Raw genomic sequence first — 13,368 nt, 5'->3', positions numbered from 1 at the left:
CACAATGACCAGAGTATAAAGAGCACAAGCTTTAAGTGATGTCAGATTTGAACTCTAGGATATATCAGTCTAGGGAATTCACTTTCCTTGTTGAGCTTTAACTTCTTCAATGGTAAGATATTTTCTGCAATGAACACTAAATAATCACACCTATCTGAGAACTAAATAAGAAAATAAATCGCCTCACAGTGTCTGGCACATTAGTAGTCTCTATAAGGTCAGTTCTTTCTCTTTTTTTAAATTACTTTTTAATCATTTTTGGTTGGGTTCTCTCACAACCCTTTAAGGGCCCTTTGCAGGATAACCTTTATAAATGCATAAAATTAATACGTAAAAGAACATAAGAGTAAAATGATCAGAATGTTAGAACAAGACATTAGAATTATATACAGTCCTCTGAAACACACAAATATGACCCAGCAGTAGTAATGACTGGACACAAGGTTTCTACAATAACAATAGTATTTGATTTTTACTGGTGACAGAAATCACACATACTACTGTGATTTTTTTGCCTGAACTTCAGTTAGATATAAGATCGCCCCTCTCCTGCCAAGTTTTCAGATATCAGATTAATTATATACATTGCAGTGAGAATGAATTTTCACTTCTTAAAAGATTTTTACTCAAAGTGACTCAGTTTACATATCTGAATCTGAAACATCACAGTTACAGATAATAAAGAATTTCAGGTAAAGAGGTTTCACGTGTAAGTAATACAATAAATGCCTTATTTATCTCATGCCAGGAACTAGCATGTTCAAACACGCTAGACTCAAGCATGTAACTCCAAGTTTCATCCTGAAGAGATAATGAAGGACAAAGCCGTAAGCAAGATGTATATGTGCGTCTTCCTGTGTAACTGTGCTTCTTCTCCCAGAAAAACCTATGAAAAACTTGATTTTGTGACACCATCCTCAAATGATTCTACCGTGCCTTTCCTTTTCTCCATAAAACAAGCTTTGGGGCATTTGTTTTGTAGTGGCCAGAAATGTGCTCTTAAGACCCAACTCTGGCTTCAACTAGAGAAAATTTCCTGTTTTGTACATTGGAGTTCAGATTCAGAATAAGGTTTCATTTCATAAGAGGTTCTGTTGCTACAAAACAAGTTTCAAGAACATGTTACTTAACACATATAGCCTGTACTCTATGCTCTCAAGAGTCATGTTTGGCTATCCTTGTGCATTTTGTAGATGGGATAAACAGTCTTAGTACAGGACATAGTAGTCACATGAATTTAACCACCCCAATAATGGAATACCCTCTATAACATTCCTCTCTCTGCTTATTTACCTGCTGAGTCAAAATTTAATAACAATGTGCCAATTACATGGCCTTTGTAAGAAAAAGACAAAAAAAAAAATCCTCCTTTTACTTACCTGACATTCATGATAACTAGAAAATATATACAATAAGGCATTTGAATTAGGGCTTCAAAGAAGGCATGGGAAAAAAAATCTGGACTGGAGAGTAACCAGTGAAGAAAGGCCAAGGGTGGCAAGCACAACAGTTTTGCTGGGAAGGACATAACGGGATGAGCTAAGGGAGAGTACAAAGAAAGAAACTGACAGGATTACTCTGGGTGATGAACGGGAGACAAGCAGGAGGGTCTGTCTGGTGGGAGTAAAGGAAACACACAGGAGAAAGAGAGGAAGAAAAGAAGGAAAATCACATGAACCATCTTAAGAAACCAAAAGATGAAAAGGTGATATTCGGTGGAAGAAGGTAAGAGAAAATAAAGTGTAAACAGATTCTTGAATTCTAGGAATAGATTACTTTCTAATTTATGATTTACCATATTATTACCCTAACACTGATAACCACCTTCAGTTTTCTCCGACACATGGACAAAAAAAAATGACTTAAGACTACTCTTTCCTTGTCTTGTAACAGCAGGATAATCTTAGATACTGGAATCAAAAGTTCTCAGGCTTTTTAATAAAAGTTTGCCAATTACATGGCCTTGGTAGAAAAATCTTTTGTCCAGGAACATGTTATAATGTTGAAAAATAAGGAGATTCCCAGTGAACTTTTGTTGATATGGGCTAAAAATAGTATTAATTCATTAAAAAGTAACAATGAACCTATTATGTTAATGTAAGTAACACTTTAATGGATAAGTTAGTGATTGTGAATAGTGCTGCTATGAATATTGGGGTGCACGTGTCTTTTAAAATTAGAGTTTTCATCTTTTTTTTTTGGACATATGCCCAGGAGTGGGACTGCTGGATCATATGATTAACTCTATTTTTCATTTCATAAGGAACGTGCCTCAGAAGGTAAAGACTCTGCCTGCAATGCTAGGAGACCCGGGTTTGATCACTGGGTCAGGAAGATCCCGTGGAAAAAGAAATGGCAATCCATTCTTCTTGCCTGGAAAACTCCATGGACAGAGGAGCCTGGTGGGTTACAATCCATGGGGCAACAAACAGTCAGACACGACAGAGTAAACGCTCTATACTGTTCTCCATACACCAGTTTACATTTCCACCAATAGTGTAGAAGAGTTCCCTTTTCTCCACATCCTCTTCAGCACTTATTATTTGCAGACCTTTTGATGATTTTGACCAATGGCCATCATACTTCTTTGCAAATATTTTTTTTATTTAAATTTGTTGCAAAATGTGGTCTGGCTGATGTACGTGAAGAAAATCTGGTCTCTCACAGATGAACAGTTAGAAAAAGGAGTACTCTAATTCTCCTTCTTTGATACTATACACTAAAACCTCACAGGGTAAACCTTAGTTGGTGTCAACTCTGAAACTATATTAATAAACTTTCAGTACTATTACATTAAAATTCATTGATCTGTCTTGTACTTTGAATGGATCCTTTACATATGCCTGGTTTTTAACATCATGCATTGTTCCTGTGGAAAATATTAGTTTGCTGAGTCTGGGAGATCTTCCAAATATTTTTAATACTTATTTCTATTTATTTGGCTTCACAAGGTCTTAGTTGTGGCACACTGGATCTCCAATCTTCACTGTGGCATGTGAACTCTCAAGTTATGGCATGTGGGACCTAGCTCCCTGAACAGGGATTGAATTTGGGGCCCATGCACTGAGAGCATGGGGCCAACAGACCACCAGGGAAGTCCCAGACTTCCCATATACTGACCTGTTTCATTACATACTACTAAAATGTCACATTTATTAGTGTCACCATGATCTCATCAGTAAATACTAGGAAGTCGTTAAGCTCAGAGTCAGTAGGTATAGGTTTTTCAAAATTCTAATTTCCACTAAAGAACTCAAATTTTATCAGCAACACTTAGTCATGTTGTTTTCCCTTGAATTGACATGCTCATTTTTATTTTTTGACATGTTCATTTTTATCCATTCCAAGAAAATATCTGACAAATATCCAAGAATGAAAAGCCATAGTTTCTTGGTAATTTTTCAGACTAAAAATGGTGTTCCACACGAACAAGGCAGCTAGTTCAGATTGCAACTCAATTACGTGAATGCTTTAACTTAAGATCATGATCAGTATGCAACAGAACTGCTTTATCTATACCTAAAACCACGTCTACGTGAGAGTTGAGATTTAATAAATTTTACTTACTTTTTAAAATCAAGGACATTTTGGGACTTCCCTGGTGGTCCAGTGGTTAAGCCTCTGTGGTCCCAATGCAAGGGGCCTGTGTTCGATCCCTGTTTAGGGAACTAGATCCTGCATGCAGCAACTAAAGAGCCCGCATGCTGCAACTAAGACCCAGCGCAGCCAAATAAATAAATAAATAATTTTAAAAACTAAATAAATAAAATCAATGATACTGTTATGTGAAACTTCATGTTTTCACTGCTAGTGGGTAAATGACACCGAACACAGTTACTGCTTTTACTTGTACTGTTTAGAACCACCACCTCGATCTGTGCTAAGGTGCTGGGAGTGTTACTCATTACTGGCTATACACCACCAGTGCAAATGTCAGCAAAGTAAAAAAGGCAAGTATCATCTAGGAATTATTATGAAAAGAGCTAAGATGTCATGAAGGCTTCTGAACGTGTCTCTGGGTCCTCTCCACTCCCCAAGAATTCATGGTTCACATGTTCAGAGCCACTGCTACAGCTACCAAGTTTTCTTGGGTATTCATTACTATGCCACAACTTAAGACTGCCATCACACAGAAACCACACTACTTTTGAAACCTCTCATACCACTTATGTAATTAAAAACCGTCTAGTGCTAAGGCTGTTTTATCTCCCCATTTTCATGAAACAGGGAAAGTTTTGGAGCCTGCATTTTAGCCTCTCAGATGTTTATTTTCATTCTAAGAGCAGGATTATACAATGCTGTATTTAAATGTTATTACATACCAAAATTATCTTTAATTTTCTTCTAATCAAAAAGATAAGTGGTATAATGATAAACAGGCAGCAGTGTTCACCAGTTTTATAAGGAACAGATATTAAAAGGCCAAAAATAAAGTATGATACCATAAAATTTTATACAAGACAATCACAAAGCTAACATGTCTAAAACCAAATCCAGCACAATCCTTTGTGCAGTAAAATATCCATAACTACATAAAAATTCCATTTCTACCCAAATGATTGCACTTAATATTGTTTTATTTATTCTATATTAGCACCACAGTTTGAGGATGTCCTGATGCAAACCCTTGTCATGTCACATAAATCTTAAGAGCAACAACAACAAAGTCTTGATAGACCATTTTCAATCACATAAAGCAGTCATAAAACTTTTTTTGGCTTTAACACTCTTTAGCATATCCAAATCTTTCAAAAGGGATGCTAATTCAAATACAAATGCTGACTCTTAAATTAGTCCCTCAGAATGTTCGCAACCAGTCAAATTTTCATGCAATTTTATCACAAGTAGATCTTAAGAAACAGAAAAGTCAAGAAAATTGTTTCCCTCAAATTACTAACCAACAAATTTTAGTCAATTTGAAAAGGAAATAAAAAAACTAGATAAGAGGGTGTTGGTACCACCCTCAACACTAAAGACAGTAAAGTAATATCCATAAAAGTTTTAGAAAAAGAACAAGCGGCCAACAATCTTATAGTAACCCAATGTGTGCTTCTAGAACACAGGCAAAAGCTGAACAGTCTCAAGCAGAGAAATGCAGGCCTCCTGGGTGCTTCTCAGAAGTTCGGCCAACTAAGAGAAAAATTGAAATAAGGAATTCAGAACTATAAGCACCACAGTAAACAGACTGGTGGAGTACTAAATATTCCACTTAACATAACTAGCAAAAATCAGGCTGTGTTTAAGAAGGATAACATTGATTCTGCTCTAAATTAGGAGAAGTAAGTATGTTTTAAGTAGGGGATGTGGGTGAGATACAGATAAAGACATAAAACTTATTTTTCCTTCATAGAAAACTTTATAGAAACTAACATATGTCACAGTGAGGAAATATTTAATAGATTCATAAATTCCTTTTACTTTCCCCTTATTTATTCCCTTTTAAACATAAAATTGATTTTAAAAAACCCACACACAATTATATAACACCATCTTTTAGAGCTATTTCTATCCAAACATCTGCCCCTTCCACCTGCTTATATGCACCTCTGTCTGGAGTATTATGACATAATATTAAGCAATGTTTTTTTCTGATATAGGACTTGGGGCTATTTAGGATTTTTAAAATTTCTTATTTTATTTTTTTACTTCCAGTTTATTTTTTACTTGCCTCTACCTTTACTGAGATATAATTAACATATAATATTGTGTACATTTTAAGTGAACAACATATATGTACTTGACATTTATATATACTGTGAAAAGATTACCACAATAATACCCAATAACACATTCAATACTTCACGGACTTCCCGTTACTTATCTAGTAAATATAAGGTGGTATGGGGTTAAGAATCCACTTGCCAGCACCAGGGACACAGGTTTGATCCCTGGCTCAGGAAGATTCCACATGTCGAGGGCCAGCTAAGCCCCGTGTGCCACAACTACTGAAACCTGTGTGCTCCAGAGTCCGCACGCTGCAACTACTGAACCTGGGCTCCACAACAAGAGAAGCCGCTGCAATGAGAAGCCCGTGCACCACACCGGAGCACAGCATGCAGCAACAAAGAGCCAGCACAGCCAAAAACTAAAAACACTTCAAACAGTTACAATTTTAAGGGGTGTGTATGTGTGAATTTAAGATCTGATCTCCCAGCAACTTTCAAAAATATAGTATTGTTAACTATAGTCACCATATTGTACATTATATCCCCTGAATTTATTCATTTGATCACATTCTCAAATTTTCCAAGAATGACTTTGTTCCTTTTCTCTTAATCTTTTTAATTGTTTCAACTGTTTATCATTTTGTTAAAATTAAATCATTAATCAAAATAACAAAAATAAAACCTCTCCCTAGTGGGGAACAAAACCACTGTACTGTTATCAGTAATTCAGGACATCACTTCCCAACATATTTTCTAGTGGCAATGTGAAGAAAACTATGTATTTGTTGCAATTTAACACTGCTAAATTAATCTCTCTTTACACTATCCATACATCAACAAGTTATGTCTTACCTTCGGAGCATACAAAACACCAGCTAACGTTAACATGCTCATGATTTCGGCAGCCACGCCTGGGGGTAAAGTGATTAGGGCAGATGATGCTATTGGATGCAAGGATCTTTGACCCAGCAGCCAGGCAAAAGTCATTGGCATGGTATGCCACTGGGCAGCGGACACAGCGCATCAGTCGACCTAAAAATACAAGAAGCAGAAAAACCAGGGAGGGACAAAAGAAAAAGAGATTAAGTATAAAAACAATGTGAACATAAGTATAAAAGCAATGTTATTCAAGTCTATTTGCAAGCACCAGGAAAATGACACAAATAAATGGAAGCATTACTAGGTCAAGAGATCATAAACACCCAAATCTCTCTGAAAAAGCTCAGATGGGAACCACACAATAAACAGCCTGACGGAGTCAAAGACACCACAACAGTAAGCAAGCCTGCCTCAGCAAGGATAAGCCCTACTCAAACCACTGTCCTGACTCTTTGGAAACTGGAATCCACTGCAGACTAAATGGTGGTGGTATGTGTGTATATGATCAGACTAAAAAGACCGGATGGAAGAAACATTAATGGCTGCTTTTGTTGACTTTTACTCTGTGATTCTTCTAGATGAATGAACCTCTCTACCTGAAACCCGCTTGAGATATATCTTCTTACAGAAGGTACTGCCACTCTGCTTACAAGAAAAGTCAACACTGCTGCATTTTTCCTGCTCAGTCCCCATTGGGAGAAGGGAGGCTCTTTGGGCAAATAAGGATTTAATAGTAGAGACACAATATTTGGCTTTCAGTGAAATCAGTAAGACACCCACTATTACTAAACAGAAAGAATTTAGAAACTTGAGTTTACCTGTGCCCACATACAGTTTGGAAAGCTCAGCTCTTAGCCTAACTATGACAGACGAAAATATTTTCAGGATAGGAATTTCCATTTTCAAAAATAAAACCAATCAACACAAAACAAATTCTGCCCTATATCATGTCTGAATGATATCACATCTGGTAGCCACAGATACAGGGCCCACAGGAGAAGAATACATTTTGTTCTAATGGAAGAGGATATCCAGCAGAGGGAATTCCCTACCAGTCCAGTGGTTAGGACACTGCATGTTCACTACCCAGGGCACACATTCAATCCCTGGTCGGGAAACTAAGATCCCACAAGCTGCATGGTGCAGTCAAAAAATGTAAGTAAGATATCCAGCAGAACACCTTTGCAAACTAAATGTCACTTGAGTTCCAAATATTTATTGGGCTTCCCTGGTGGCGCAGTGGATAAAAATTCACCTGCCAACACGAGGGAAAGATTTGATCCCTAGTTCTGAGAAGATTCTAAATGCCAGGGAACAACTAAGCCCACATTCCACAGCTACTGAAGCCGCACTCTGGAGGATATGAGCTGCAACCGCTGAGCCTGTGTGCCACAACTACTGACATCCATGCTCCTAGAGCCTGTGCTTGGCAACGAGAAACCACCACAATGAAAGCCTGTGCCCTGAAATGAACAGCAGACCCTGCCTGCCACAACTAGAGACACCTGTGCAAAGCCAACGAAGACTCAGCACAGCCATAAATATATAAATATTTTAAAGCTACTACATAATGCCAGGGCTCCATAAAGCACATGTAAAAATGTGGTGGCTGCTAGACGTGTCTATTACTCTCTGACCTCTCATGGTAAATGCTGGTACGCTGACAAAAGCTAGACGCCATGAAGACAGATAACAGAAATAGATTCCATCTGGAAACATCCACTGCCAATGAAGCTGAGGTTCTGTAATTAGATGGGCCCACACAAGAAACACATACCTTTAGACGCAGAAACACTGGCTGGATTGGCGGCGTGGCAGGTAGTACATATGTGGAGGGAACACCGGAAGCCCTTATTCTGCATCACGGTGGGTGGGTACTTCTGCACGCACTCTTCATGGTAAAACTTTCCACATAAGGGCAGAAGGCACCTTTTCACATCTTCCCCACTCTGCTTGCATACAAAACAGGTATGTATTCCTGGGAAACAGAAAAAAACAAATTAATATAAAACACGAGGATTCACTCAGTGGTAACCCATTAGGTGGAGAGTTAGTGAGTACACAATTATGCGTGAAATTCCAGCATGGGGTGGGGATGGAAGGTTTCCACACCACAAATTCCAGCATGGGGTGGGGGTGGGAGGTTGCTCACACCACAAAGCAACACCAGCTGGTATCCTACAGTTCAACTCCATTTTGACACTATCAACTTGGAGGTAATATCAGATTCCACAGGTTAAGTAAGGGTTCAGTCCTATAAGGCTGTCCTCCACATCTACTCTTTCAGACACCAGTTTTAAGACAAGGTTGTCATCTGTACTTCTGACCAATTGGCTATATACATCAAAGGCTGGGTTCGATTACCTTGCTCTAGTGGCTCATAGAACTCAGAGAGTCATTTTACTTACTAGATCATCAGTTTACTAAAAAAGGATATAATTCAGGAACAGCTAGACAAAAGAAATACACAGAATAAGGTATGGGGAAAGGGCTCAGAGCTTCCAGGTTCTCTCTACATGTCACATTCCCCTAATCTCTATGTGTTCACCAACCCAGAAGCTCTCCAAATCCCATCCTTTTGAGGTTCAATGGAGGCCACATTACTTAGGCACGATTGATTAGATCACAGGCAACTGAGGACTAATCCAACCTCTAGCACTCTCCCCTCCAAAAAGGTCAGGAGGGAGATGAATCCCTTTAATCATATGATTGGTTCTCCTGGCAAACAGCTTCCATCCTTTAGGTAGATCCAAAAGTCATCTCATTAACATAAAAAAAAAAAAGGACCAACACCTTTATAGTTCTCATCACTTAGGAAATTTCAAGTGTTTCAGGAGTTCTGTACCAGAAACTGGACAAAGACCAAATATGTATTTATTTAAAATCATAATATCACAGTAAAGAACATTATGACTGGTCAGGATGACAACATGAACCCACTGAACAATCTTAGTGTTACTATTAAGCAGAAATTTTAACACATGCTTGCTGATGTGATGTGATAGGAAGTATACATTCCCCACAAAGTACTCTTGCCAAAAGAAAGCTGACTTGACCTAACCCAGCCTCCAGATCTAACTACAAGTTTCTGGGGAATATGGAGGATAGATGAACAAGTTAAAAGGATACATTAAGGATATAGCAACCAAATTCAGAATATGGAAAACTTAGCAGACAAATTATCACTGTTCCAAGAAATAAAAAATATTACTAAAAGAGTGGGTGAGGGGCCCCTCAAATATGTGTAGTTATTTGGCTCCAGCTATAAGGTTCGTCATGTAGGGGTGACAGGTAAGGTCTGATTTAGCACAGGTGCAACAGAGGAAGTACAGGTGGATACTGAACACTTAAAATGGGCCTAGTCCAAACTGAGGTGTGTAGTCAGTGTCAATACACACTGGAGCTTGAAGACCTGGCAAGTAAAAAAGAATGGAAAAAATTTCAGTCATTTTTGTATGGAGACATTATTGTATGAGTCATTATTGACTGGAGACAATGTAACACCATGGGCATTAACTTCTGCAAAAATTCCCCAGTCAATAATGTGTTAATTATATGTGGATACATTTTTAATATACTGGACTAAATAAAACATATACTTCTCTTGTGGAAAAAAAAATCGGGTGAGGGGAATGGTACAACAGTACCATTGAAAAGAAGCTATCTATTTGCCTGACGTTGAATAACTGGCAGCCAGTACTGACGTGGAATAACCTGTTATGGTGTGTTCATTCTACTACAGGAAAACAGGGTGAGCCAAATAAGAAATGACTCCTTTATGCTTACTCTATTCACCTCTACTAAAACTAGGGTAAAATTTTCTGCATTCAAAAATAATAACCTTGGATTTCCCTATGGTCCACCGGTTAAGAATCTGCCTGCCAACAATAGAGACATGGATTTGATCCCTGGTCCATAAGATTCCACATAATGCAGACCAACTAAGCCCATGCTCTAGAGCTGGAGAGCTACAACTGCTGAAGCCCACAAGCCCTAGAGTCCGAGCTCTACAGTAAGAGGAATCATGGAATCTTCTTACAATAAGAGGAACCAAGGAGAAGCCCATGCACCACACCCAGACGCCCATTCGCAGCAACCAGAGAAAGCCTACACGCAGCAATGAAGATCCAGTGCAGCCAATAATAAATAAATAAATAAATAACACATCTCTCTTACCTCACATAGTACATGAAAAACTTAATTCAACATAGACTACAGACCTAAATGTGAAATCTAAAATTATAAAAATTTCAGAACAAAATCTTTTCAACACTGTGTTTAGCAAGATTTCTTAACCAAAAAAAGAAAAGAGTTAATCAATAAGTCAATTAAAACAAAAATTTGATAAACGAACCTCAACATTAAAAAAAAAAAAAAAAACCCAATTTAAAAAAAGCTTTGAGCACTCTTTCTTCCTCAAGACAGAAAACTAAGCACATAAAAAGATGTGCAATATCATCCATCATTACTGAAATGCACATTAAAACCACAATGAAATACCACTACTCATCTGTCAAATGGCTAAATTAAAAAGATGACACTACCAAGTGTTGACAAAGATGTGGCAGAATTAAAACTCTCACACATTTCTGATATGAATGCAAAATGGTGCAACTGAATGTTTCTTAAAAAGTAAAGCTGACCATATAAACCGCCATTCTGCTCTTAAATATACAACAAAATGCATTCATACAAAGGATACACAGTACTTTGTTTAAAATAGCCCGACCTGAGAACTATCCAAAGGTGTATCAATAGATGAGTGGATAAACAAACTGCTATATCCAAACAACGGAATACCACTGGTAATAAAAAGGAATGAATTCTCAATACCTACAACAATGTTGTTGACCCTCAAGATAACTACACAGAGGGATAGTTTCAAAGGTGTGTACACACACACACACACACACACACACACACGAAAAACTTATCAAACTGTATACTTTGTGTAGTTTACTATATACCAATTAAATCTCAGTAATATTATTTTAAGAAAATGAATTACCGATACATATATCAATACACATGAGTCTCATTATGCTGAGCTGGACACAGACTCTAACAAAGGTAAATCTAATGTGCTATGAACAGAAAGCAGATCACTGTTTAACCTGAAATTGATGATGGGGGTGAAGAGGTGCAAAAAGACTGACTGGATCTGATCACAAAGAAACTTTCTGGCATCATGGTAATGTTCTAAATCTTCACTGTGGTCATGGTTGCATGGGTGTATACATTTTATCAAACCTATCAGAACATGTATTTAAAAGAAGCACATTTTATAGTAGGCAAACTGAACTTCAATAAAAATGATTTTTAGCTAGCATATGATCCTGCAATACCATTCCTGGGCATTATCCAGAGAAAAACAAGGTTCAAAAGGATACATGAACCCCAGTGTTCACTGCAGCACCGTTTACGATATGGAATCAACCTAAATATCTATCTATAGACAAACAGATAAAGAAGATGTGGTACCTATATAAAATGGAATATTACTCAACTATTAAAAAAGAATGAAACACTGCCATTTTCAGCAACATGGATGGACCTAGAGATCGTCATACTGAGTAAACTAAGTCAGATAGAGACAAACAGATACAGTATGATAGTGTTTATACACAGAATCTTAAAAAAAAAATACAAGTGAATTTATTTACAAAACAGACTCATAGACGTGAGAAAAAAACATGGTTACCAGTGGGGTAGGGATAATTAGAGTCTGAGATAGACATGTATAGAGTGCAATATCTGAAATACATAACCAACGAGGACCTACTGTATAGTACAGGGAACTCTGCTCAGCATTACGTAGCAACCTAAATGGGAAAAGAATTTTAAAAAATAGATAAAAGTGGATCACTCTGCTGTACACCTGAAGCGAACACAACACTGTTAGTCAACCACACTCCAATGTAAAACGGAAAGTTAAAACAAAATAAAATAAAAAAAGAGCTTTCTAAGAAGATAAGGAAGATAAGGATAACAGAGATATGCACACACCTAAAATTTGTTTCTAAATTTCATTTACAGGGCTAGATGGCACCGTATGGCAAACTGATCAAAAGCCCAACTATGCAGAAGGCAAAATTACCCCACAACTATCTTGTCTTCCAACTTTTGTTCCTATACTGCTGAAAGTGGTGGCAGAAAGATGAAACAACTCAATCTGACATAGCCATCTACTTACAGACACCAGTTAATTCTGTCTCTTATTTTCCACAGGGGCTAGTGTAAGTCTACACTCTTTCCTTCAAGTTACAAAGTTACAAAACCTTCCCCACCACTCTCACCAAGTCAAGGAAAATGTTTGTCTTCCTCATAATTACAATGTACGTGGTACATTCCTCTTTAATCTTTTCATCTCTTCAAGACTATCCTCTCCTGTCTCTGTGACTGTACTCCATCAATAATTTCCCCTCCTGTTATGGAAATTTATTTCCCTACACAATTCTCAACCTTCATTCTATTAAAGATGTTCTTCCTCCCAACCATAAAACATCCTGCCTTCAGCTCTTTTTCCCAATGAAGTTAAGTTTCTGTAATACATAGTGTACACTGCTACCCATTCATCTTTCAGTCTGGTTCAGTAAGGCACTCTCTCTTACTTCCGAAAACAGATCTCCTTTTCACTGCAGAACCTCCCTGGTCTATCTGACATGCCTGCCTCTCTACGGATATTCTTTTTTGACTAGTTCCTCCTTACCCTCTAGTAGCCACATTTAAGTGGGTATCCCCAGGTACTATTATTAGCCCTCTTCTCCTACTACAGATGCTTTCTATTTGCACAACATCATGCACACCTACAGTTTTAATGACT

General features: G+C 37.6%; 1 protein-coding gene across 8 annotated transcripts in view; it reads right to left on the bottom strand.

The window, feature by feature from the left end:
* NSD1 (nuclear receptor binding SET domain protein 1) overlaps positions 1-13,368 on the bottom strand; it is a 145,255-nt gene that overhangs the window by 27,659 nt on the left and 104,228 nt on the right. For all 8 annotated transcript variants that reach the window (XM_061151007.1, XM_061151009.1, XM_061151006.1 and 5 more), the window contains 2 exons: positions 8,323-8,523; positions 6,519-6,698 (listed from right to left, as the gene is read on the bottom strand). In XM_061151007.1, the coding sequence (XP_061006990.1) occupies positions 6,519-6,698; positions 8,323-8,523 (381 nt within the window). The remainder of the gene's footprint in view (positions 1-6,518; positions 6,699-8,322; positions 8,524-13,368) is intronic.

This window comes from Dama dama, chromosome 9 (assembly GCF_033118175.1).
Source record: "Dama dama isolate Ldn47 chromosome 9, ASM3311817v1, whole genome shotgun sequence".
NCBI lineage: Eukaryota > Metazoa > Chordata > Mammalia > Artiodactyla > Cervidae > Dama > Dama dama.
This window is presented reverse-complemented; position numbering and strand designations above follow the sequence as displayed.